Here is a 26362-nt window from a genome sequence, read left to right on the forward strand (position 1 = left end):
TTCCCTGTTCTTGTGAACCCCGCACTAATCAAAGCTCTCAGGGTGGCGCCCTGTAGATCGAGCGACGCTGTGCGCAGCACAAGCATTGGGGCATAAGCAACGATGTCACGCGGTCACGGGGCGTTTGGTATCCTCTGAAAAACTCTGGGCTTGGGACGACAGAGGCGGCCGACCCTCCTGTTGCTCCTCTGGGCACCCCCCCCCCCTGCTGACGTTGCGCCCATGACGAGTTCGGCGTTCGCTGCTTGGGCTCTCTCTGCAGACTAAACTATGTAAACAGAACGTGTCAAGTGCCGCGGGGAGGGGCGGGTGCCTGCTTGGCATGGACCATGCGTGGAAGTGAGTTGCCAAATCCATGACGGGTGCGGTTGGAAGCCGCAGGAAATGCGCCTCACTCCTCAGGCCCTGTGGAGTTGCACACTCGCCTTAACTTCACGCCCGCCTGGCACACTGGGGGGTGTTCCAAGGGGAGATGCCCTAAATATCCGGGAGGAGCTCTGACATCTCCATGGTGAACCTGGACAGAAGTGTTCAGACTACGAGGCAGGAGACACAAAAGCCACATCTGTCCCCAGATGTGTCCGTAAGGAGACTCCTTCCGCTCCTCCGCTCCTCTGTGCTTTTTCGCTGCCCGTAGAAGCCTTTTCTTCCTTCCAGGTTTAAATGCAAAGCAAACTCTGAGTTTCGTAAACAGTTTTACATTTTTAATTGCGTTATTATGTAACTTAAAGTTTCTTAACTGACTACTCCATGGCAGTTCTAGACTAGACTGATACCGAGATAAGATGGGAGGCTCTTTTGTAAGGGAATATTTAAATAAAGTGATGTCTGAGGCATTGATGGGTATCCATGATGGGGGCAAACCGGGGAGGTTTTGGAGTTTGGGGACCTTTTCGTTTGGGAAATCAATGGTGTGCCAGGGAAGGAAGTGAGGCAATAGCCCCCCCCCCCCAGTACTGGGACAGCCACTTTGGTAGCCCCAAGCTGAGGCTCCTCAGAGAAAACCATGTAATCTGTGGTTCTCCCCTTGCTGCCACTGCTTCATCCAGCCCTCGGGCTCATCTGCTTGGAGGCCCTAGAGAGCTCTGCTGTTCGGCTTCCCCCGGGCTGGCCTTGACTCCCTGCACCAAGGGCAGTGATGCCATCCTGCCTGCTTGCCTGCCTGCCTGCCTGCCTGCCTGCCTGCCTGCCTGCCCCAAGCCCAGAGCCCTTCCAAGTGCATGAGGGACATGAGGCCAGGGCGGCTGCTGTTGTAGAGACCTTGGTCAGCTCCACCATTCATCCACCAGGCTCGCTGGGAGCCTCATGGTGTAAAGCCGAGCATAGGTTTGCACAAGGGGTGTGCTGGGTGTTCCCAGACACACCCTAATAGCTCAAGAAAAAAGTGATGAATTAGGGGGCAGAGGGGCATCCAGATGAAGCAGGAACAGCCCTCCAGTTGCCCTCTGCCTGCTCCGCTGCCCCCAACAGTGCACCACTGCTCCTGGCAGGAGGAGCAAAAAGGAATCACTCTGCTGCTGTGAGCCTCCCTGCCAGAAGCCAGGCTTCAAAGAGGCCAGGAGGAGGAGCTTTGAAGGCTAGTATCGCCTCTTGAGATACTCCTCTCACCAGCATCACTGCAAAGCCCCATCAATGCTGGAACTTAAGAAGCATCTCCTCATCCCCAACACCCACCTGCAAAGCCCCCGTCCCCATGGTCAGGCAAGATGAATGCTGAGTAGGGCATCAGTGTCTACAGTGTTTAATAAATAAATGAATAAAATAATGTCCTTTATGATTGAGTATTCAATAAATGTTCACCTTTTTTTAAAAAAAATCCCTGGGTGCACACCGTAAGGAAATTGCTGTGCACACCTATGAAGCCGAAGAGGGCGTTCACAGGGAGGAAATGGATGAGGGCTGGTAGCATCTAGGCCAGAGGGGTCCATTGCTGCATTCATTACATCTGCAGCCTCCTCCTCCTCCTCTTCCTTCAAATCCTCTGTTCTTCCTGCCCTACTTTATCCTCGCAAGAACCCTGCGAGGTAGGTGAGGCTGAGAGTCTCTTTCTCCCACAGCCACCCAGGGAGAGCTTCACGGCACAGGGCAGATGTGACTCCGGTCCTCCCCTGTCCTCCTCCGTCGATTCCATGCAGTGCCTTCCACTCCCTACATCGGATGGCTCCTTGTTGCTCCAGGATGTAGGAAGCCCAGACCGGCCTCCTCCTGGTCCAGTAGAGGCTGGGCATCTGCTAATCAGGGATGCTGGACTGGTTGATTTCCCGCATTGGCAGGCGCTGGGCTCAATGACCTTTGAGGTCCTTCCCAATCCAACGAGGCTATGAGTTTAATAGAAAGGGAAGTGATCCAGCACAAGGCACAGAAGCTCTTTATTGCACTTGTGAAAGGCACGAGTTGCATTTATTTTCTAACCTGAGGAGGAGGACTCAGCGTGAGGTCTTCCATGAAGCCCTAAAAACAACCATACGTTCCATCTAAAACCCCTGATTGGGTAAGCCTGGTTTAATCCAGCCCCAAAGAGTTGTTGTAGCCCCTAGCAGGCTAAGCCACAGGCGTGCGCAACACTTTCATTAGTGTGCGCACAGGGGTAGTTTTTTTAAATGTGACCATTTATTGAATACTGCTGCTGCCAGGAGCAACGGCATTCTGTTGAGGGCAGCAACAGCTGAGCAACTAGATGACCATTCTTGCTGTGTCTGGATCCCCCTCTGGATCCCTACTCAATGCCCCCCTTAATTTGGCACTCATTGCTTGAAACATTAGGGTGTGCCTCAGCACACCTGGCACACCCCTTGCGCACACCTATGGGCAAAGCCGGCCCATTCTGGTGGAGGATGGACTGGTCACCTGCAAGACCTCCCTGCTCCCCGTTCTTCCTGCTGGCCCGCTGGGCATTGCCCCTCCTCCTCCTGGGAGCCCATCCTCAGGGTAAGCCGAACCCTTTGGGAATCTGAGTGCTTCATCCTGCCTGACCTCACCTCCAACATGGGAGTCTCACTCATTGGCTTCCCTCTTTGCCTACACAGGGCCAAAGGAGAAGATGCGCTGCTACCCCAATGCCTCCTTGTTTCAGCTCCTCTGCCTCTGGCTGACCCTCGCCTGCTGCCAGGCTGCACCTGTGACTATTGGACAGATCAGAGCTGACATTAAAAGTCTCGCAAAAACCACGATGACCAGGATCGCACAGCAGCACGTAAGCACTGAGGCGGGCCATGGTTGTGCGCGCGCGCGCATGGACAGGGGCTGTCACCTGGCCAGACTTTCTCCTGGTCTCACTCTCAGCCTCTGTGGAACTAGCTCCTACTGGGGGCTGCTTCCCTGCATATGCGTCAGGGTCTGCCCTGGAGCCTTGGCAATGAGCCAGCATCACTTGCAGCCTGTCGACATTCTGAACACCCAAACTGACCCCAGCACCACATGCTTCTACCTACAGAAAGGGGGAAGGACGTTCTCAAGATAGCTGCACACGAAGCCATGCCCCGTAACCAAGCTGCCTTGTAATAGCTTCTGCTCAGAAATGTGGCCAAGAAATGTTCATAAATAAAAGGGGGGAAAGCAGGGAATTGCACCAGAAATCTATAGATGGGATGTGTAATGTGCCTCAACTGTTATCAGTGCACTTCAATGCCAATAGAAGCCACTAGTACAGATCCAGTCTGGGACTGAGGCTGACACTCTATGATACCTGTATCCAAGGCATGTGCCACTGAGTCGAGCATCACACCTGGTCACTGGGGTGGGGGCGGGGGCAGGACACAAGACTGCGAATGGCAAGAAATAGCCCATCGCCCTTTTATTCTGAGCTCCGCACCTTAGCCACCCTTCGTCCATCTGTCCCTTCTTCTGTCTCTCTCTCATGGCAAGCAGGGGGTTGGACTCGATGGCCTTCTAGGCCCCTTCCAACTCTACTATTCTGTGATTCTATGATTTACCTGCCTTCTGGTCATGCCTTAACCGCCTCACACCTTCTCTCTTCCCAATGCAGTTCCCTGCAGTGAACACGAGGATCGCTGGGTTAGAGTTCATCCCTGAGGACCTTCCTGCGTTGAACCTGCGGGCCATAGGCAAAACTCTGGAGACCTTCAACCAGGTCCTCTCCAATCTGCCTCTGCACGAGCCCCTTAATCAAATACCCTATGATTTGGAGAACCTCTGGAGCCTTTTGAATCTGTTGCACACTCGGCTCCAGTGCCCTGCTGCTGGACACTCCGTGACCGATTTGTTGCCGCCCCAGAAGAACCTGCTGGCGGCCACTCCATACACCTCAACAGCAGTGACTCTGCACCGACTCCAAAACATCCTACAAATTATTGCTAATGCTGCGAATACTATGCAGCAGTGCTAGGAGGAGGTGCAAAGGCTCTGGCCCAGGGTCTCCTTGGTTTTCGATGTTCTGGTCAGGTCAGGTCTCACCCAGAGGGCGCCACATGCTATGCAAGAAAAAAAACACCTCAGGATATAATGGCAGCTTTTCTCTAAGCTTAATGGTCAATCCAGGAGGATCTCAGAGGAAGAGGAGGGGCGAACCCTGGCCTCATGTGTGCTGCGGTTCTCCAACACGCACACACACAGACACACCCATGATCGTGGAAGGGAAATAAGCAAAGGGTGGCTTCATTCCTCTTCCCCCATGCACTGGTAACCTGCGGGGGTGGGTGGGATTTGAATAACAGCCCTGAGCACCGCGCCTTGTTGCATCATGCGAACCCATCTAGGGTGGCTCTAGGGCATAACCCATGGGCTGTTGTAGTGCCATCCTGGCCATGTTCGCATGGAATGAGGAGCCATGCTGCTAAATGCAATTAAGCAATCCTGGTGCAAATTAGTTGAATAATTTATTGTATTTGAGATGCTTTGGATGAGAAATTAATTGGTTTGTTTGCTGTTGGTGAAATTTAAATAAATCCTAGAAACTGCTTCTAAATGTGCATCTATAGATATAAATCAGCATATGTATTTCTTTAATCAAGCTTATAACAACAGCCCTGTGATTAGGGCAAAACCAGCCTTGGAGTAATATCTGCATGTATATCCTTGATCCAGCACCCGGCTTCCCTCCCAATTCGGTAAGCAATGCTAGCAGCTCTTGTGGTCTGTGAAACTCCGATGCAAAAGTCTGAGCGAGTCCCTTTGCCCAGGACAGACCATCCTTCTGTGGGAGACAAGCGGGCAGGAGCTGAGGAGGGAAAGGGGCGCGGCTGAGGGATCCTGAACCTTACAGCCATGTCTAAGAAACTCTTCACCTGGAGTGACCCAAGAGGGCAGCTCAGAGTCCTCATTGGACCTGGCCCATTTTCATCCTTTTCTTCCAAATCTCTTGAGGGGGGGCCAGGACCCTTTCTTCCCCAACCCAACCCAGTCCTGGCTTCGGACAAGTCACACTTGGGTCAGAACACGTTACACTCTTGGAATCAGAACTTGGTGATTCAGGGTCTAGGACTGGCCCCATCTTCAGGGTGTCTGAACGCGAGGGCCGTTCTGAGCATTATTTGCGCCCCTTCTCTTGAGAGGGTGTTCCAGGTGCTCAGAGATTCTCCACACAGCACCCCTCAGGCTCCGGGGGCTGGAGTGCCCTGGCAGCACCTTCCCCATGCCCCGCTTCCCTGTCAGGGCTGCTGCCTTCTCTGGGAAGAGCGAGCCACGTTTCTGTCCTCCTGGTCCCTCCCCTCTTGGGTTGGGATGACCTTGATTGACAGCCATCCACCCATGGCTGCCAACTAGACAGTTAGGCAGGAGGAGCCTTGTCCGGTGGGCACGGATGCCCGAGGGAGAGGGACAGGCATGCCAAAGGGTGCCTTGGACAAAGGGGTGGGGCTTGTCCTTTCCTGCCAGCCTGCTTTGGGGGCTGCAGGAGGGGGCGCGACAGGCTGGGCTGCCCCAAAGGGAAGCTGCGTTCCCACTCGGCACCTGCCTGGGAAGCTGGAACGTCAGCTTGGCCAGGCTTCGGGTGTCGTGACTGGCTGGGCTTGAGGAGGGGAGCGGATGGGTGTCCCAAGCCCCTGCATGCAGCTCAGATTATGCCCACCTGTATCCTAGTAGGCACCGACTCCTGCCTTGCCTGAAGCCCAGGGCAGGAGATGATGGAGCAACACAGGCTGCCTCAGCACTGCTGCCCGGGCAGCCCGCAGCCGCACTCCCTCTCATGGGCAGGGCAGGGCAGGGCAGGGCAAGGCAGGTCTCAAGCGGTGGGGCTGGGTGGGGTGCAAATCAGCTTGGTCAAAAACTTGCCCGTGGGAACAGTCAAGCTTATACTGCAAAACAGAAGACTGTTCTAAGGGAAGATGTTGCAGCTGGCTTTTCATTCCTCAGAATATCTATCTCAATCTTTTCCACAAAGAAAAGATCAAAGCAAAGGGATTTGAATCTTTTGCACGCCGGCCAAATGGGCCCATTTTTTTTTTTAAAAAAAATCGTCATCGCTCCTGGGCAAACTGCACTTTATACTTACAGCCCATAACAAAGCCTTGACTTTAAAAAAAGAAGAAGAAGAAAAGATCATGCCTTTCCAGGAGGCTGTCATTCTGAGAGGAGGAAGGGAGTGTGTGCCGGTTGTCCCCCAACCATTATGCCACCCACAGTATACACCCCCAGGGTCCTGATTTACATATATTTACAAGGGCAAAGGGTCTTAAAGGGGGACCAGAGACTTCTCTCCCATGGACAGCAGCATCAGAACCCAGCAAACTCTTGTGAGAACACAGGCCTCTCTGGCAAAGAAGCGTTGCTGATGGCAGCAAGGAAAGGAACCCTTTCTGCTGCATATGGAGCAGCAGCTCCTGAACCAGTCTCCCGCTTCCAAGTGTGATGTGCTGAAGGACAGTCCTTGGGCAGCTGTTCCTGGCTCACACTTCCCCCACCCCACTGCGGAAGGGCTGAATCTGAGGGCTCTTGAAGCTATTAGGGGCAAGGAAACAGCCAGAGGGAGCAGCCCAGCCCGGCTGTTGCTGCTGCCTCCACCCCTGTCCTTGGCTGGTTCTTTTCACTTTGAAGTAGGCAAGGGAAGGAGTCTCTCTCTGCTGCCTGACTGCTGCACCTGGGGCTGATGCAAGGTCGGTGCTACCATAGCGGCCACTCAGGCGGCCACCTAGAGCGCCAAGCTAAGAGGGGCACCGTGCAGCGCAGCACTCATGCGCGTTGTTGGCTGTGAGCCGGCCTGGCCTGGCCTGAGGATTCAGCTGGGCCTGGGCGGGCGAGATGGTGCCCCATGCCCACCCAGCCAAAGCAAAGCCAGGGACGCTGGGGTGGGAGTGGGGTGGCTCCACGTTTGGACTTCCGCCCGGAAGCCACCCTCCCAGAGCTGCTCTAGCCACCCGGAAGCCGCCCTCCCAGAGCCGGGAGGCCGCCGCCAGAAGAAGAAGAAAAAGCACGTGGTGAGCTCGACCCTGGCTCAAGCCAGCCTCTGCTTGACTCCCAAGGAAAGGGCACCGGGTCATCTCGCCTCTCTCCTCAAACAGGCCGTGATGTCCAGGCAGGTGGGCAAGCAGGACTCCCTCTCCCTTCCCCCAGGAAAACTAGGGACTTGTGGACTCCTCGCAAGGCAAACTCTCTTGCTTCCCGATCCTGTGCGTGTGGATCAACGGGACTTGTATCCGAGAAAGCATTGCACCGGGAGGCACCAGTGCGGCCCAATCCGCCTATGCCTCCTTACTCGGAAGACTTATTCCCCCGAGTAAACGTGCGGAGGGGATCGGGACCCCAGGCTGCATAGCGGGTTGCGTTCGCATGGAAGTAAGTCCCGGTGAATTCCAGACGGCTCAGTCCCAAATCGAAGTGAGCCAGTCCCAGCTTTCCACTCGGCGCACACGTTTGGACTTCTGCGCAATTGGGGTGTGTGTGTGTGCAAGTAGCTCGCCTTGCCTAGGACGCAAAATAGTCTGGCGCCGGCCCTGGGCTGATGCTTAATGGAATGGGTGGGGGGAGGATGCCATGTCAGGTCAGGGAGCAGGGCAGGTGCTGTGCTTCTGTTCCCTAGAATAGAAAAAAAATAAGGCTTCCTTTAGAAAATGGAAGACTTGCCCAAATGAAGAAAACAAATAGGAGCACAAGCTTGCACAAAGTAGATGCAAGCAGATAATAGGCTTCATCCCACGTACCTGTTTCCCTTGAATTATCCCCGTAGCGTAAAGTTGTTGTTGTTAGCTAAAGCACACCCCAGGAGGCAGCGCTCCTAAGATCCTTTGCATACCAGGAGAAGGGTTTAAGGGGGAATATAAAAAAATCATAAAAAATCAACAGATGACCCAATCTGATTCAAATTTGGTATGCTTAAAGCACTCCTTAATATCTATTACTGTGCCAATTTTGATGTCTTTATCTTTAAAATTTATGCAGGTGTAAGCATTTGTTTAATTTGTACTTTAAACATATCAAATCCTCCTCCTGCGCCCCCCAGTGGCCTCTCGGAGAACAACAAAAGATTTGCTCCTAAACAGGTAGCAATATAGGTCGATTATTTTGGCTTCAAAGCACAATTAAAACAGGATGCATGGGAGTGCTTCACAGTCAAAGCAGATTATAAACTGGAAATCTTCAGAGTCCTTTGTACGCAATTCGCAGTGATTGCACAGTGTGACCCTGGTGTGATGAAGCTAAATAACAGATTGAGGGAGGAGCATTTTGAAGAGCATATTGTAACACCATCAATGCCAACAATAAAGTATTCTTTAAATATATCAGAAGCAGGAAACCAGCTAGGGAGACTGTTGGGCCGCTGGAAGACAATAGAGTTAAGGGTGTACTCAACGAGGGTACAGAGATTGTAGAGAAGCTGGATGAATTCTTTTCATTTGTCTACACTCAGAAAATGTAGGACAGATACCTGTGACTGAACTGATGTTTTCAGGCAGGAAGTCTGATTAATTGTGCCAAACAGTGGTGACAAAAGATAAAGACTCAACTTTATCGACAAATTGAAAGCTAGTAAATAATTGAGCTCACTTGGTATCCATCCTAGACTTCTTAAAGATCTCAAGTATAAAATTATTAATCTTTTAACAAAAATAGGTAACATGTCCCTAAGATCAGCCTCTGTACCAGAAGACTGGAGAATGCTTTTTCTTCTTTAACCAGTTACTGATCCAGAATAGGACCTCTCCTCTTATGCCATGACTGCTAAATTTGCTCAGAAGTCTTTGGCGAGGAACTTTGTCCAAAGCCTTTTGGAAGTTCAAAGTCTTTTGGAAGAACAAGTAAATGATATCTACCAGATCACCCTTGTCCATATGTATATTGACAGTCTTCAAGAACTCTAAAAGGCTAGTGAGACAGGACTTACCTTTGTGGATTCTTTTCTTACTAATTTTATCTTGAATAATCAACCAATTTACCCAGAATAGATGTAAAGTTAACCAGCCTGTAAATTCCTGGAACAACATAAATTGGTGTTGCATTGGCCAGAGAGTAGAAATAAATGGTAAATTCTCCCAATGGAAGGATGCCAACAGTAGGGTTCCACAGGGACCTCCATTGGGACTGATGCTTTTCAACTTATCCATAAATGATCTGGAACTAGGAGTTAGTAGTGAAGTGGCCAATTTGCTGATGACACCTAGTCATTTAGATAAATAAAACAAAAAAGGATTGAGAGCAACTTCAAAAAGATCTCTCCAAACTCTGAGAATGGGCATCAAAATGGCAAATGCAGTCCAACATAAAGCAAGTGTAAAGTGATTCAGTTTGGGGTGAAATATCCCAACTTCAAGTATAAACTAGCAGGGGCTGAATTAGGAAAAGATGGCACATTCAGTGCTGATGCAAACATGAGAAACCCCCTTCTTTCAGGCACCATATGTTTGAAGTGACTGTTTAATTTAATGTGTTGGTTTGTTTTCCATTTTTCTTTTCTTTCTGTATCTGGAAGAATATTTGTGTTTCATAAACAAATTATGCATTCTGGCCAAGAGTGTCTTTTCATTTTCATTTGGGGGGTGGGGAGGAAGCTGCTACCTGGTGTCCTTGGGAAGTGCATTGGGGTGATATATGGGGAACACTGACATGCAAAGAAGAATGCTAGAGTACTGCTACTAGAGATGGTGGCATAAGAGAGAGAAATAAATCCACGCAAATGCCGTTCCTACTGCAAGGCAAACTAAGCTAATTAAGAGTTCGCAACGATTCCATTTTCAGCATAGCTGTGCATCATCCAAAAGCCTTTCTTGTCAGCCAGGGGCCTCTGGGCTTGACTCTCATGGTATCTTCAACAGATGGTGTGCATTCAACTGCCCAGTGCTTTAGCTGAACCTTGAACCACGCACAGTGCTTACATCACTCCCTAATACTGCCTCTAATCAGAAAACAGAGGCAGGGACCTTACATAATTAGGCTTATGTCCAATTAGGGTTTTCATGGGTGACCACGGGGTGCTACTCCACCTCCAACCAGATGTTGTGTGGCATTCATATAGGATGTCTGTGTGACACTGACTTAACAATGGAAGGCTTTTATACTTTAGTGGAATTCATCAGGGTTCGGTCAGGATGCTATGGAATCTGGTAACTCATTAAAAGAAGGGCACCATACCCCTTCTATATTCCACCTGTTTGTTTGGCTAGAACAAATAGCAGATCCCCCACCCACCCATGGATCTCTTGAGGTCAACATGCCCTTTGCAGAATTTTAGCTGAACTCAGTAGGCAGGTGTTCCACAGACCGGGAGTAAAGAAAGAACACAAAATCAGGGGGCGGGGCGGGGGGAATGGGAAGTTGCCAGAGGAGGTTGGCCTCATAACAAGCCATGCCCTCATTTGATTCTAGGCCAGAATGGTCTCCTCTGAGTAGCAGCAGCTTTTCAAGGCTTCAGGCCCGGGGGGGGGGGGTAGTTCCCTTCCTTTCCCCAGCCCTGGGATCCTTTACCTTTGGTTTCCGGTGAATCAAACTGAAAACATTCTGTGTGCAAAGGGGTGGTTGCTGCTGCTGCTGCTGCTTCTCCCCCAAGGGGAACATGGGCCTGGCTCCCCTCCCCACAACCCCCTGGACCATGGGGCAGCCCATCCCATCCCTTACAGAGCCACCTCTTCCCTGCAATATACCTTCCTGTTGGGCATTAAACACTTTGGAATAAGCCCTCCGGCACATCCCAAGGTCTCTAAAAGATGCTTATTTATTTATTTATTTATTTATTTATTTATTTATTTATTGCATTTCATAGAATCATAGAATAGCAGAGTTGGAAGGGGCCTACAAGGCCATCGAGTCCAACCCCCTGCTCAATGCAGGAATCCACCCTAAAGCATCCCTGACAGAGGGTTCTCCAGCTGCCTCTTGAAGGCCTCTAGTGTGGGAGAGCCCACAACCTCCCTAGGTAACTGATTCCATTGTCGTACTGCTCTAACAGTCAGGACGTTTTTCCTGATGTCCAGCTGAAGTTTTTCCTGATGTCCATCACTTCTATACACCCAACAGCTGAGGCTCTAGGGGAGAGGACCTACTCAGTGGCTTCCCTCAGGCTCTGACACTTCCTAGGGAAGCCTTTGGCTAGCAGGCAGACACATGTCTAGGTAGGTCTTTGGCCTACTGGGTTGATTGTATTCTCCTGTGGCTGGGTTGGGGTGTTGTTGTTGACAAGACAGCTCCTTTCTCTCTGCTCCTGCTTTTCTGTCACTTGTTTAACATGGTTTTGATTATTTGATAAGGGCTGGAGGTTACAAACCTGGGTGTCGGTTGTGCGTGGGTTAAACAACCCTTGCCTAAAACACGGTCTGGCTTGCTGTGATGTGCAAACTAGGCCTCTATCAGGCAGCATCCTGTTTTCCGTGTGCCCCTTCACCCATTCAGAAGGGCGGTGCAGCTGGCTGCTATAAAGCTACCACAAGGGCAGAAATAATGTAAAAGAAAGAAGATGTGAAAAGAAATGAAAAGAAACACAGATAACAAACTGAATGTGAATTTAATCAATGAATCATGAAATAAACGCTGTCTATAATAGTGAACTGCAAAAAATAAGATCATCTACAGGGGCCCTTCTCCGTGAGGCAGGTGGCTACTAGGAGGAGGGCTTTCTCCACTGTGGCAATCCGGTTGTGGAATGAGCTCCCCAGAGAGGTCCGCCTGGCGCCTACACTGTACTCCTTTCGTTGCCAGCTGAAGACCTTTTTATTCTCACAGTATTTTAACACTTAATTTTAACTTAAATTTAAATTTTACTGTTCTAACTCTGTATTTTAATCTTATATCAATTTTGCTGCATGGTTTTATCCTGTTTGTGCCTACTCCAAGGGAAGCTCGGAGGATGGCAACAAGGGAGAGGGCCTTTTCAGTGGTGGCCCCCCGACTGTGGAATGATCTCCCCGATGAGGCTCGCCTGGCGCCAACATTGTTATCTTTTCGGCGCCAGGTCAAGACTTTTCTCTTCTCCCAGGCATTTTTAACAGCATTTTAACAGCATTTAACAACGTTAAGTTTGTTTTTAATGGACCCCACAATTGTTGTTTTTAAATGGATACTGTTGTTTTTATACTGTTTTTGTGTGTGTGTGTGTGTTTTTAAATTGTATACTTTTAATGTTTACTATTTTTAAATGTTGTAAACCGCCCAGAGAGCTTCGGCTGTGGGGCGGTATATAAATGTAATTAAATAAATAAATAAATAAATAATTATACTGTATTTTGTATTTGTGCTTTTAACCCGTTGTTTGTTTTATTATGGTTTTAATTTTTGTGAACCGCCCAGAGAGCTTTGGCTATTGGGTGGTATAAAAATGTAATAAATAAATAAATAAATAAATAAATAAATAGTGTCATGCATAGGGTGACCCTATGGAAAGGAGGACAGGGCTTCTGTAGCTTTAACAGTTGTATTAAAAAGAGAATTTCAGCAGGGGTCATTGTTATGCATGTTGCACCTAGTAAAATTCCCTCTTCATCGCAACAGTTAAAGTTGCAGGAGCCCTGCCCTCTTTTGCATCTGGTCAAGAGGGCAGGGCTCCTGCAGCTTTAACTGTTGCGATGAAGAGGAAATTTTACTAGGTGCAACATGCATAACAATGACCCCTGCTGAAATTCTCTTTTTAATACAACTGTTAAAGCTACAGAAGCCCTGTCCTCCTTTCCATAGGGTCACCCTAGTCACACACTAATAAGGCTCACTCCCTCTTTTCCGCTTTAAAGACAGGGTTTTCTGCTTTATGGTTTGCTGGCCTTTGCCGTGTTGCTTGGTTTGATCTTTTATATTCAATTGGTAGCCTAGTTTTACAGAAGATGCACTGTGGCTCTTATTTATTTATTTATTTATTTATTTATTACATTTTTATACCGCCCAATAGCCGAAGCTCTCTGGGCGGTTCACAAAAATTAAAACCACAGTAAAACACCCAACAGTTTAAAACACAATTACGAAATACAGTATAAAAAGCGCAAACAGGATAAAACCACACAGCAAAGTTGATATAAGATTAAAATACAGAGTTAAAACAGTAAAATTTAAATTTAAGTTAAAATTAAGTGTTAAAATACTGAGTGAATAAAAAGGTCTTCAGCTGGCGACGAAAGCAGTTCAGTGTAGGCGCCAAGCGGACCTCTCTGGGGAGCTCATTCCACAACCGGGGTGCCACAGCGGAGAAAGCCCTCCTCCTAGTAGCCACCTGCCTCACTTCCTTTGGCAGGGGCTCATGGAGAAGGGCCCCTGTAGATGATCTTAAGGTCCGGGTAGGTACATATGGGAGGAGGCTCTTCCTTTTAGCTAAAAAGGCATCGTGTTACATTTTCACATAAGAGCGGATGTTTTGGGGGCTGCCCATGGTGCTGTGCGTGAGCCACACTTCCATCTGCACAGATGGAGACTCAGCCCCTTCCAGCCCCAGATGCTTGTACCTCAGCAAGGAAGCCCCCAAGTTGTGGCCAGCACCTCTGCAGCTGGCCCAGCTCTGGGGGCCCAAGCCACGGGCCTTTGCAGCCAGACAGAGGAAGGAGCTGCCTGGCCATAGGGGCAGTGTGGCTGGAGCGTCCCACCCCCTCCCTCTCCCCAGCCTTCCTGATCCCCTCCTCCTCTTCAGTGCTGACTTGGCAAAGTGTGTGTGTGTGGCAGCGGGGGTGGGTGAGTGGGTGTCGGCTTGAAAGGCACCTCTGGCCCCCAGAGGAGGAGGGGAGGAAGGGGGGCTTCTGTCTGTCTTGCCAGGAGGGGCCTGGCCTTGGCTCCAGTCCAAGGGAGCAGCTCCCACCGGCGTCCTCCTGTAACCTTCCCGCACTGCTACAGAGCTCGGGATGCGATTCATGTCACAGCAAGAGGCCAGGTGGGGACTCTGCTCTTGCACCTGGGAGTGAGGGAAGGGGAGGGGGAGCCTCCCTCTGCCTCCCCACACCATGGTGGGAAGTAACAAGGCAGCCCCACCAGTCACGCACGCAGGCACCTCGGAACAGGAAGAAGATGCAGCCGGCAAGCTGCCTTCTTCCTTCTCAGGGACCGTATCCACACTAACTCATAGCTCTTTATTTTAACTGCCCAGTAAGCAAAGCTCTCTGCACTGTGCATCGTACTTTAAAAATATAAAATACTGACATTTTAAAAAAACAACACCCCTAAGGAGGATTGATCCACCACCTAGCCAGCAAGATGAGTCCCTGGTCTCCGCACAGGGCCCAGACAGAGCAAGTCTTCTGCTGCTGCAGGGGAAACTGAGTAAGGGCCCATCTGAAAAGCCTTGCACTTTTGAAGGCAGCAGGGTCTCATCCAGATAGGGCTGCCCACCCACCCCTGGGGACACCACTGTGAGACAGGTACCTGCTTCTCGCTCCATCAGACTAGCTTGTTTCTCAAACTTGAACAGGTGTATCTGAGATCCACCAGATCAAGAGAGAATACAACAACTTTAAGGACAGAGCCCACTTGGGGATGGAGCTGCAAATCTTGACCAAGTGTTTTCGCTAAAAGAATTAAAGCATATGGGTCGTGGTCTCGGAAACTTCTCTCCAGCCAGACAACACAAATATGTTATCAAGGAACACATTTTTATTGCTCAAACAATCTAAGGGAACAACAGACTTTAGCTAAGATAAAGCAGATCACAAACATCCCTAAATACACACAAGTTATAATCCCTAAAAGTTACAATGAGGACAGTAGCAGGCATATTGGTAACAGAGGGAAACCTCAGCTCCTCTCAAATCTAACCGTCGGCATTATTAATATTATTTATTTATATAGCACCATCAATGTACATGGTGCATCAGAGGTTCATATTCGCCTAAGTGGAGGGCGAAGCTGGCCTGAGTGGTGTGGTGGGTTTCTCGCTCTCCCAGGATCTCTCCCCCCAACCGATGAAACCCTGGCCTTCTATCACCCTTAGTTTCGGACCTGGTCATACCACCCTTCCCATGTTCTCAGCATGGCCTGCAGCACCCAGAAAAAGTATCCCTGCTAAATTTATCTTCCTGTTGTTTCTGTTTGTTCGTGGCAGCCTCCCTCTGCTTCAAAGAAGATATTCCATCGCCGGTAGAATGTCACACCACCTACAGCCGGAACTAGCCACACCCACGAGATCCAACAAATGTTTATCCCTTCTACTCACTACTCTGCAGATTCCACACTGCAGGCTTTACGCAAGCAAAGGCTCCGGCAACAACGAAGATGGAGCCAGACCAACTCACTAGTTCAACAGTCTGGTGGGAGGAGAAGTGAAAGGTCCCTGAGATACTCTGGGCCATCACAATGGATGCTGGGATGCTTCAATGGCACACCCACCCCACCCCACCCCACCCCACCCCACCCCAAGAGGTGGCTGCTGCTGCTGCTGCTGCCCTAAGCAGCCCTCTGGTTTATGCCACCTGCTTGGCCCTGACCAACCAGACAGCCTTCCTACCCCCACAGTAGGGCCAGCCCCCTGCTCTAAGGACATAAGGAAAGCCCTGATGCTGGGTCAGGCCAAGGGCCCAGTCCAGCATTCTGTTCACACAGTGTCCAACCAGCTGCCCATGGTTAGCTCAGGACAGGGGTGCAAAAATACCCCCCACGCCACCCACGCTCCCCAGCAACTGGTGCACCTAAGTATACTGCCTCCGATATCGGAGGTAGCATATAATTGTAATGCCTGTGTCCGAGGGCCTTGGAATGTTGGCTGAATTAAGCAGGGGGGGCAAAGAATGGAGCCTGGGAAGAGCAAAAAGGTGTGTTGAAAAAGGGTGGTTGAGTTGGGAGAGAGGAGGAGGAGGAGGAGGAGGAGGAGGAGGAGGAGGAGGAGGAGGAGGAGGGACAAATGAACAAGGTCAGAAGGAAGAAGAAGAAGAAGAAGAAGAAGAAGAAGAAGAAGAAGAAGAAGAAGAAGAAGAAGAAGAAGAAGAAGAAGAAGAAGAAGAAGAAGAAGAAGAAGAAGAAGAAGACAGGCAGCAGTTTACTGAAGAGGGCACCTCCGCAAGAGAGACAAGCGAATAGGGACACACCTCTGTTGCTAGTCCAGTAAACCTGACCCTGGAACCTGAAAGAGACCTGTGGGAAGGAGACAAGGGTTGAATAGAGCTGATTCAGAGTGATGTTCCTTGTTTTGTTCATGTTAGTATTTCTTAAATCTTCTTAAATTCTGTTACATATTTATTTCACTGGTCTCTGGAGTGATTGCAATCTGCTTCTCCTCATCCTGGTCATAGAAACCTGAGACATGACACAGTCATCACGACGAGTAGCCGTTGGTAGCCTTCTCCTCCCCTTTGAAAGCCACTGAAACTCATGGGCATCATTTGTACGGGGGTCACCAGACTGGATCTGCAGGAGCCCTCCTCCTCCTCCTCCTCCTCCTCCTCCTCCTCCTCCTCCTCCTCCTCCTCCTCCTCCTCCTGTCTTTAAGGAGAGGACCGCTCTTCTCTGCAAGGCTGCTCCCTGGCCAAGGCCGTCCCCTGGGCACCTGCTGGGTATTGGTGGCCACTGGTGGGGGGCCAAAGGCCCACCCGCAGGGAGGACATGTGCAGAGCGGCAGCAGCAGCAGCAGGAGGCAGCCCCAGGCCAGCCGCATCTCAAGACTCACCAGGCTTCCAAGGGCTGCTCCTGCCTTCCTGCTACCACCACAGAACCAGCTCCATCACCAGCTCAGTACTGCAGTACGGATGCCGGGATATCCGGGATTTTATTTGCGGCTGAGGGAGCGTTCCAGCTTGCTGGGAAGAGGCGTTCCATCCCGTTGTGAAAGGGAATTTGGTGCGTGCTTGGCACAGCCCTTCTGCAAAGGTTACAGACCTGCAGGCCGGCCCTGAGACTGAGGGAGGGAGGCCGGCCGGCCGTTGTCAAAGCCTCTTTGCATGGGGAGCAAAGGCCAGGAGGGAGAAGCGCACCCACAGCAGCTGCCCCTCCACAGGGCCTTGGCGTAGCCTCTGAGAGCCATGTGCAAGAGTCCCTAAAGCACATTCCAAGCAGGGGCAAAGGTGCGCGCACGCGGCTTGGCCAAAATGTAGGCAGAAGAGAAAACAAGGGTGCCAGGAAGATGGAAACCCCAGGGATTGCAGGCAAAGGGAGCTGCGTTTCCCGAAAGCTCAAGGGAGGCGTCTTTGTGGGACGACCGCAGAAGGAGTGCCTAGCCTAGCGTTGGGGCCCTTTATCTCTCCACTTCCTGATGGGTTGCAGCTCAGCCGGGAGATGCACCATCCGGAGATAAGGTGCTGGGCAGAAGGCAGCCATCCCTCGTGGGTGTCATGCCCTGTGCAAAGAGCGAGACCAGGTGGGTCTGACTCCCTCCCCACTCCCCGGTCCCAGGTCCAAGAGCAGAGCGAGGAACTTGGTTAACTTAGCCTGATTTCCCACAGCATCCTTCTAAGCATTTGACACAATTATCTCAGTAATCCTGAAAATAGCCCACTACAGTAGGCCCAAATTATTATGCCCATATTGCAGGGGAAGGGGGAGAAGACTGAGGGTGAGAGAGGAGAAGAGTAGCTCTGGGCTCAGCCTTCCCCTCTTCCCTGCCCTGGTTCCCACTGGCAGCCAGAACAGCACGGCCCTGCACGAGTTTGGGCACAGCTACCGAACTCAAGGCAAGGGTCTCCCTTGGGGGGGGGGGCTCCTCGGTGACTGGAGCCACCCGACGCAGCCCTAGCGCACGTCCCCTGTCGGTGTCCAGCGGGGCCGGGACTTACATTGCTGTGTAGAGAGCCGAGGCGGAGGCGGCCTGCAGGCACAGTGACATCAGCAGGCAGCTGTTAAGTTGCAGCTGGCATCTGCGCAGCAACCCTGGGTCAGAGGAGGATACGCCGAGTGTGAACACCAGCCAAGCCCTGGGCCCCTCCTGAGAGGGCCTGGCAAGCGGCCAAGGCAGGAGGGGGAGGCGCTGCAAGGGAGGCAGGCCTGTCCCAGGAGAAAGCAGGCCTGGGGCCGCCCCCCTCCTCGGCTGTCTTCCCCAGGGAGATCACCTGGAGTGGGGAAGGGCCAAGAAGAGGCAGCGCCCCGCTGCTGCTACAGACCTGGAGCTTCCGGGGCCCTGGAGAGTGCAGTGTTGCGAGGCCACCTGGCCTGTGTAGGGGGGAACCTTGTGCCCCTCCCCAGCCGCTCCCCCGGGCCTTGCTTTGCCCACCTTGTGAAGCCTGTGAGCCCCTCCAGAGTTCCACCACACAAAGGCACGCCCATCCATCCATCCTGGTGCCACTGGTGAAGGACTGCCCAGCCCTTCAGAGGAGTGCCAAGGATCTCAGAGCCCAGCCGGGCGGAATCTCAGAGCCCCAGGAGGGTTTTTCCAGCAGTTGTGGCATTGGGGATGGGGCAGAAGGGGCTCCTGCCCAGTGCTGCCCAGTTTGGGCAAAGCAGGCTTCCTTCGGTGAAGTCAGAGAGTCTGATCTTCCTGGTGCAGAACGCTGATTTTTTACTACGAAGTTCAAGCGGAGCCCTGGGGCTAGAAGTGCAGCTGTGCTGCTTCGAAGAGCTGGCCCTCACCACGTCCACGTCTGGGGGGTGGGGGTGGGGGAGACCGAACTCTCCACTTAATATCACGTCATTGTTGTGCAGGTGGACTCTAATCCCCAAGAGCTTCGACCATCATGCAAGCCGCGCCGGCTCATGGTTTTGGAGGGCCCTTGGGGCCCCTCCACGGGGCCCCTCCCTCAGGGAGTCCCCCTTCTCTCCGCCAAAGTCACCAGCTGTTCTTTCTCCCCATCTGCTTTCTCCCCGTTGCTCCCCCTGGCTTGCTTGACAGGCAGGGGTCCAGGCAGTAAGGGGGCTGGGGCATCCCTGCTGCCCCTTCCCGCCCCATCTGTTGCGTAGGCCAGGATGAGGTGTTAGAAAAGTCCTGCTCAAAAGTAGAATCCTAGAAGTGGGAAGGTCCTTACTGCATTGTCCTTGTAAGTCATTCTGCTGTGAAGTTATTAGAGACAGATAAATGGACACATTGTTCTAGAATAAAGCCCATCAGCCTCTGCCTCCCCTGAGCACTGGAAACTCAGAGGACACAGGCGAAGCTGAGAGCAACAGCCCTCTGCCTTCTGGTGCACCGGAAGCCACCAGAAGCACAGGCGAAGAAACCAGCCCAGAGTGAGTACTCAGCCCAACATTTAAGGGGCACTAAAGTTAAATTGGATAAGCAAAACTAATGAACTTACATTTGTGTGAAGATTGTGTAGCTGTAATTTTGATAATTCTCATCCTGTTCACAAGTTTCTTACTTTGGTGGTTCCAAGTGATTCTTTAATTGCCATGGCAAATGTCTTTAAGAAAGAATTTTGCCTACATTTGTGCCTTATACCACTCATAAGTAATTTGACTTCACTCCACAATTGCCAAACGGGCAGAGGAGCACGCAGGTTGCCACAGGGAGGGCGAAGAGCCACTCCAGGGCATGGGCTCTTGACCGTGGGCCCCCGCTGGGGTGAGGGGGCCCCTCGGCTGAGGCCCAGCTAAGCCTACACCTGGCACTAGCCCTGCTCCTCACGGAGCCCACCCAGAGCCGAGGAGGAGGGCTTTGGCACCACCAAGGCTGCACCGCCCTCCCCAGCAGCCGCCGCCTCCACCTCTGACTTCACCCCTTCGGCCACCCCTGCAACACTGTGCCCAGGCCCTGCTGGCAGCCCCACGACTGATCGTGACGCAGAGGCTGCCTGACGCCCGACTCCAGGAGGAGCACGGAGAAGAGGCGCCACAGCCGCACTGCGGGGAGAAGAGGGATCCTGCTGCCTTGTTGGGGGGCCCTCAGGATTCTCCACCCCAGGCAAGCAGGAGGGTTTGGCGCCCCTGGAAGTGTCCCTGCCTTGCAGACGGTGGAGGAAGATGGCACGGAGGCAACGCCAGAGGAGCAAAGTGGCTTGATGTCAGCTATGATGTGGGCACTGGCGGCCAGGGGTGGGGGGTGGGCTTTCACCACAACTGGGTTATGTTTCAGGATGGGAGATCTCAGTCCTTCAGGCGCTGGGCCAGGCTGTGAGTTGGCCAGCCCCTCGCAGCCTGGCAGGGATGTTGCCTGGGCTGGCTAGGGGATGCCAGGCACAGGCCAGGCCCTCCAGTGTGAGGGCCGGAAGCCTGCCTCCTTCCGCATGAGGGCTGCCTTCCCTCTGGGGTCATCTATGGGGGGCTGCGCTCTGGCCAAGAGTGGGACTGAAGGCTTTCTCTCTCTCCCTCTCTCTCTCCCTCCCTCCCTCTCTCTCTCTCTCCTGCTGACAACCCCACTCTCTCTCACACACCTTTTCACCCTTTTCTCTCTCTCTGACACCTCTTCTCCCCACCCTCTCCCTGAAGCCCCTTCTTTCTCAGTTGCACACCTCTTTGACCCCCGTTTTGAAATTAGATCAAGCAATGCAGGAACTTGGGCCGAAAGCCACAGATTCACACACCCCTCATCTAGAATCATAGGAAGCGGCCAAGGCCGGTGCCAGACTATTTTGCGCCCAAGGCAAGGTGAGCTACTTTCACCCCCCCACCCAGCCCCAAAAATGCCAACTTTGATTTTTAAGAACATATGTTTCCTGGAAAAAATATGAACCACAAAACTTGAACCTGCTAAATTTATTTTAAAGTGCAAGAAATACGTCATGCCAATTATAGCAAACAAATTGGAAAGGAACGTCTATGGGTCTAAAATGCATTATTTAGTAGGAATATCACCTCCAAATCATCCCCTTCCAACTCACACACGTGCACACACACACACACTCAGCATCACTCACTCCAAACAAACACACGCGTGAACACATGCATTCACTCAAAGACCCCATGATGCACCCCATTCACCCATACATCTCTCTCTCTCTCTCTCTCTCTCTCTCTCTCTCTCTCTCTCTCTCTTCCGGGCATGTTCCGGAAGTCTAAACATGGAGCCGTCCTACCCCCACGCCAGCGTTCCTGGCTTCGCTTCAGCTAGGCGGGCCCGGGGCGCAATCTCACCTGCCCAGGCCCAGCTGAATCCTCGGGCCGGGCCGGCTCACAGCCAAGCCAGGCCGGCTCTTAGCTTGGCGCTCTAGGCGGCCGCCTGAGTGGCCTCTACGGTAGCACCGGCCTTAGAAATGGCTGCTGCTGCTACTGCCGCCACGCATACACTGCCTCTTCCTCCTCTGGTCCTGGCTCTCTGGGCATAAGCAGAAGGCAGGTGTGGTCCAGAAAGGGACTTGCAAAGCTAATCTGAAATTAGCCAGTCAGCCAGGCCACAGGCTGCCAGGCAAGGACACAACAGCAAGCCAGGAAACGAAATGCTGTGGGGCGGGTAGAGGCAAAATTAATTTGCCCCACAAATCTCCCCTGGTACATTTTGATGGTGACTATTTGTCATTCACAGTATCTGACAGTTTTGCGTGCCAACTGTCAGTCTTTGAAGTATCCCACCCATGACGTGCAATTCAGTTTAATTTTATATGCACGCAGGTATTCAATCTCAACAGGATAATTTTTGACATCAGAATGTGATTCTGAATTTTTAGTGTAAAATTTCAAGGTCGTGGGGAGCAGACAGTCAGCCACCCTCCCTCTCCATACCTATGCAGAGAGGGCAGGAGGGCTACAAAAAACCCATCCCGTTGGTTGGTTGGTTTGTTAATTTATTTGTTTACTACATTTCTATTCCACCGTTTTTCCCCTTGCAAGGGACCCAAGGCGGCTTGATCCTCTTTCAAATGCTTCCTGAAAACATATCCTTTCACACAGGCTTTCCCTGGGTTTTAATTTAGTTATATATTGCCTTTTTAATGTTTAACATTTTAAATTTATCTACACTTGTATTTCATGGTTTTAATTGTGCAGTGCCCAGAGAGCATCGGCTGATGGGTAGTATGAAAATGAAATAAATAAATGAATAAATAAAGACTGTGAGAGCCTGTGACTGGCCCAAATTCACCCAGTGGGTTTCCGTGGCTGAGTGGGGACGAGAACCCGGATCTCCTGACTCCCAGTCCAACACTCTAACCACTACACCACACTGACTATTGTTAAATGAATGCCTAAAGTCCAGGACAGCTCAGAATGCTGGTGAATGGTTTCCTGCCTTCGCCCTCAAAGTGGCCAGAGCCACGAGTCACGGCTGCCACGTGCTGCCGCTTTCCCTTGCTCGCTCTGGCCTCAGCTGGCCTTGCATCAGCCCTTGAAGCAGGCCAAACGCTCTGCTCCTAATTATGCTGTCTGGGAATGCGTGGCTTGGGGTGGAGGAGAAGCCGTGGTCTCTTCCCCCCCCTCTCTGCCCATGCCTCTTCCTGGAAATCATGCCGTGGTGCTGGGCCCCTCGGGAGGCCCTTGTGCGTCAGAGGGGGCCAATTCATCCACTTGCGAAGCTGACAGCACCTGCCAGAGCTCTGACTAGGGCCTCCGTCACCCCCTGGGGCCATTCCTGGGGGACGGAATATGCACGGCAGTGTGTGAGATTGGTATGTGTCATAAGCTAACGGAGTGCAAGAATGTGTTTTAGGAACTCGGGTAAAGGCGCTTGCTGCAGGTGGGGGGGAGGGGGAGGGGGAGGGGCTAGTTAATCCCTGAAAGCAAAACCTGGCTTGGTTTAGGAGCTGGACCTTCATGAGGGGGCTTCTGAAGTCAGCTATAACCCTGGCTGCATTGAGAAGAAGCCCTCTTAAGAGCGGTATACAGGAGCCAGGCACAGGGCGTACGACAAGGCCTGAAGCTCCTGCCTGAGTCAAGGTGCGAAGATGTACGTTTAATATAAAGGAACTGGGTCCAGTGTTAAGTAGAGCATTACAAACTGTAAGATTTTTTACCTGGCAGAGCACAGAGATCCTGGGAGAATGTGATGCCTACCCAACATGATTACCTAAGCTCTGCCAACCACACCTGCCAGATAGGTAACTAAGATCTAAATGATGATGGCTTTGTTGGCTGAGCAGAACTGTAATTTTAATGAGGTGTCTACCAGCCACTATTTCTATTATGCTTCTACTCATCCTACCTGCATTGTATGTAGCAATGCCGCTTGCTTATTTTATCCTTGCAAAGTTTTGTTTTTCTCTAATACGCTTTGAGCAATACCTCTGTATGGGGCGATAGCACTTTGTGTTATCTGGCTTGAAGGGGACTTCAGGGACCACAACTCAATCGTTCTTTTTTGGAAGCTCGGAACACTCCGCTGGGATTTATAAATCTGTTGCTGAGCGGGGTCTCTCCATACAGCTGCTGTTTAATCTCTTAGCCAGGTGAGTCACCGACACACCTGTTCAGGTAAGGGAAACAAGCTAGCCAGATGGAGCAAGAATGTTTTTCCCATCTCACCTGGACTCCCACTTCTGGGACTGTTACATGCCTCTGGCACTCGAGTGAGCACCAGTCCCCATCCAGCCTTCTTGGAAGATGAGATACCAAGACTGACGTGGGGCATGAGTGGTGTGGTGAGAAGCAGTCAAGGCACATAGCTGTGAGGGTGCTGCTGCGTTGAGCCAAGAGCCTCACTCTGGCCGGAGGACGGCTGGCAAGTAGCCACTGCTACCAAGAGTAGCTGAACATCCGTCAGTTGGAAGTGAATCCATTTGGGCTGACTTCTGGACCATCCTCTCCGGCATTGGAGGGAAGAAAGTGGCCCCCCTTTGCACTGAGCACACACAGGACTCACAGCAGGAGAGAGAGAGAGAGAGAGAGAGAGAGAGAGAGAGAGAGAGAGAGAGAGAGAGAGGGGATGAGCACTTTGTGGGGTTTTTAAAAATCTTGTGTGCTACCTTAAAGGCAGCCTAGAAATAATGAGAGGAAGGCAGACAGGCAGGCAAAGCGACATGCCAGTCAGCTACACACGGGGCGGGGGCTATCCCAACACACGTAAGTGTTCCCTTTCCTGTCCTACCTTTCACCACAATCCAGAAAGCAGAGCCTAGGCACATGTCCAGTGTGCCCATCTCTCTGTTCTGCCTGGAAGTTGAAAACCCAAAGCACAGCTGCTACAACTCCATGAAAGACACCCGAGGGAGGGAGGGAGCATCGGTAGCACTTCGCAGCTGGGACAGCATGGCAGAGCCCAGGCTTTTTGGCTGTAAAGACCATGCAACAGGCGCGCCAGTTGGGGACGTTGGGGAGGGCCTCCTCGGTGGCTGCTCCAGCACTCGGGAACTCTCTTCCCAGGGAAGCTAGACCGGCTGCCTCCCTGGTGTGCTTTAGGAGGCAGGCAAAGACTTTGCTGTTCCAGCAAGGCTGTGGTGAATGACCTGGACCTTTGTCTGTCCCAAGGACTTTTAAAATTGTCATTTTAAATGTTTAAATATTGGAATATGCTTAATATAGTTTTAACTTTTGTGTATCTCTATTTATAGGTTTTTTATGTATATGTTTTAAATTTCTGTAATGCCGCTTTGAGGCCCAGCAGTGGACAAAAGGCGGGATATCGATGATGATGATGATGATGCAGCACTGGGACCTGCACCCACTGAAAAGGGCGGAATGGCCTGAGAAGAATGGAGGCAGGAGGCTTGTGGAGTGAACGCAAACATTAAGGAGCAAAGTAGCCACGTGCGGAGAGCTCAAACGATGATGCATCCCCTGAAGTTGTTTCTCAGTCGAACAGAAACAAAGGGGGGGATCTGTGGGGTCCCGCGGGAAAGTCAACAGGCCCGGATGGGAGGGCGATTGCGCTGCGCAGCTGACCGGCCCAGGGCTCCTCCAAGCGGGGACGCTGCCCAAGCAGGCGCGGGGCTCCCCGGGGTTTTGCGCGAGGCGGCGTGGCCGGGCTCCTCCGACTTCGCCCAGGGGCGAGAACTCCCGTCCCAAAGGCCGGCCCATCCCGAGCCCCCCACCCTAGGGAAAGGCTGCACGTGGGCGCGAAGGGGCGCCGCTGCCGCGCCTCTGCGGACTCGGACCCCGATGAGAGGACTTGATGTGGGGCCGGTTCACAGGTGCCATTCTCGCTTGGGGCGTGGGAAACGGGGCTCTTGCTCTTTAAAGGTCACTGGGAATGAAATAGGGTTTCCCCACCAGATTTAATTCTGCCGCGTCCTTCTGTTCCTGCACGGAGTTGTGGGTAGCGAGCGACTCCTTCGGGAAGTCTGGCAGGCAGGTGGGCGGCGGTGACCGGATCGCTTCCCCGGGATCATTCCGCGCAGGGGGCCAGCGAAGGGGCGCCAAGCGAAGGGAGATCTTCAGCAGACGAATTGGGACAGGCAACTGTTTTATGAGGGCCTGTCGCGCGAGGGCTGATGGCTTTCTGATGAAACCATGCAGAGGGGTGACAAAAGAGAAAGAAACAGCTTCTGAATCAGCCCTTCCTAAATTAGCCCCCTCGGCAATGATGAGGCATCCCGCCCTCTGGTGGAAGGAATCTGTGGCTGCGAGTCAGATGGGGGAGAAGGTCTGCTGGGGTGGGGGGACGGGAGGCTTTGCGCTCCGGGGAGGAAAAGGCACGCGGAGTCTGAAGGCCGGCTCCTGCTGTCACTGCAGGCTGTGCGGGATGATGATGATCATGAGGACAATAAAATTATTTGTTACCCACCTCTCCCTCTGGATCAAGGCGGGGTACAACACAAATGCGAACACCATGAAATACACATAGCTAATTAAAACATTTAAAACTAATACATTATTAAAAGCAGCACATTATTAAAACTGGAGGCAAGTTAGAGAAGTGCATTGCGGCGAGCAGAGAGCAAAGTTTGCAGTGCCTCCGCTCTGGAAAGGAAGGCGTTTGCTATGGCAGCTGCTGCATTTCAGCATTGAACTTGGCTTATGCTTCGGAGGGCAGTAAAGTTGCCTCTAGCCCAGTCTAGGCATATAGCTTTAATGCTGGGCACAGACGTTGTAAGAGGGGTGCACAATACTGGGCTAGAGGCGTCTTTACCTACTTACTGCCAGACTAATCTGATCTCATTCTTTGATTGGGTAACCTCTCTTGTTGACGAAGTGCCCCATGACATCCTGATTAACAAACTACTGGGCTAGATGGAACAACTATTAGGTGGATCCACAGTTGGCTTCAGAATTGGATTCAATGCACACTCATCAATGGTACCTTCTCAAATTGGCGGGAGGTAATAAGCAGGGTACCGTAGGGCTCGGTCCTGGGCCC

At 51.9% G+C, this 26362-nt stretch overlaps 1 protein-coding gene across 1 annotated transcript; it reads left to right on the forward strand.

Moving 5' to 3' along the window:
* Positions 1–2986: 2986 nt before the first annotated feature.
* On the forward strand, positions 2987–4453 carry LEP (leptin). Its single transcript, XM_063134065.1, has 2 exons — positions 2987–3193; positions 3986–4453. The coding sequence occupies exons 1-2, from the start codon at positions 3041–3043 to the stop codon at positions 4343–4345; spliced, it is 513 nt and encodes a 170-aa protein (XP_062990135.1). The 5' UTR covers positions 2987–3040; the 3' UTR covers positions 4346–4453.
* The last annotated feature ends 21909 nt before the right edge of the window (positions 4454–26362 follow it).

This window comes from Elgaria multicarinata, chromosome 9 (assembly GCF_023053635.1).
Source record: "Elgaria multicarinata webbii isolate HBS135686 ecotype San Diego chromosome 9, rElgMul1.1.pri, whole genome shotgun sequence".
In the NCBI taxonomy this organism is placed as follows: Eukaryota; Metazoa; Chordata; class Lepidosauria; order Squamata; family Anguidae; genus Elgaria; species Elgaria multicarinata.

What these genes read in the sequence shown, in the direction of transcription:
- LEP (XM_063134065.1), top strand. Translation starts at nt 3,041, where the DNA reads ATGCGCTGCTACCCCAATGCCTCCTTGTTTCAGCTCCTCTGCCTCTGG. An exon ending in CCAGGATCGCACAGCAGCAC is followed by an intron (nt 3,194 to 3,985) that starts GTAAGCACTGAG and finishes TTCCCAATGCAG; the next exon opens with TTCCCTGCAGTGAACACGAG.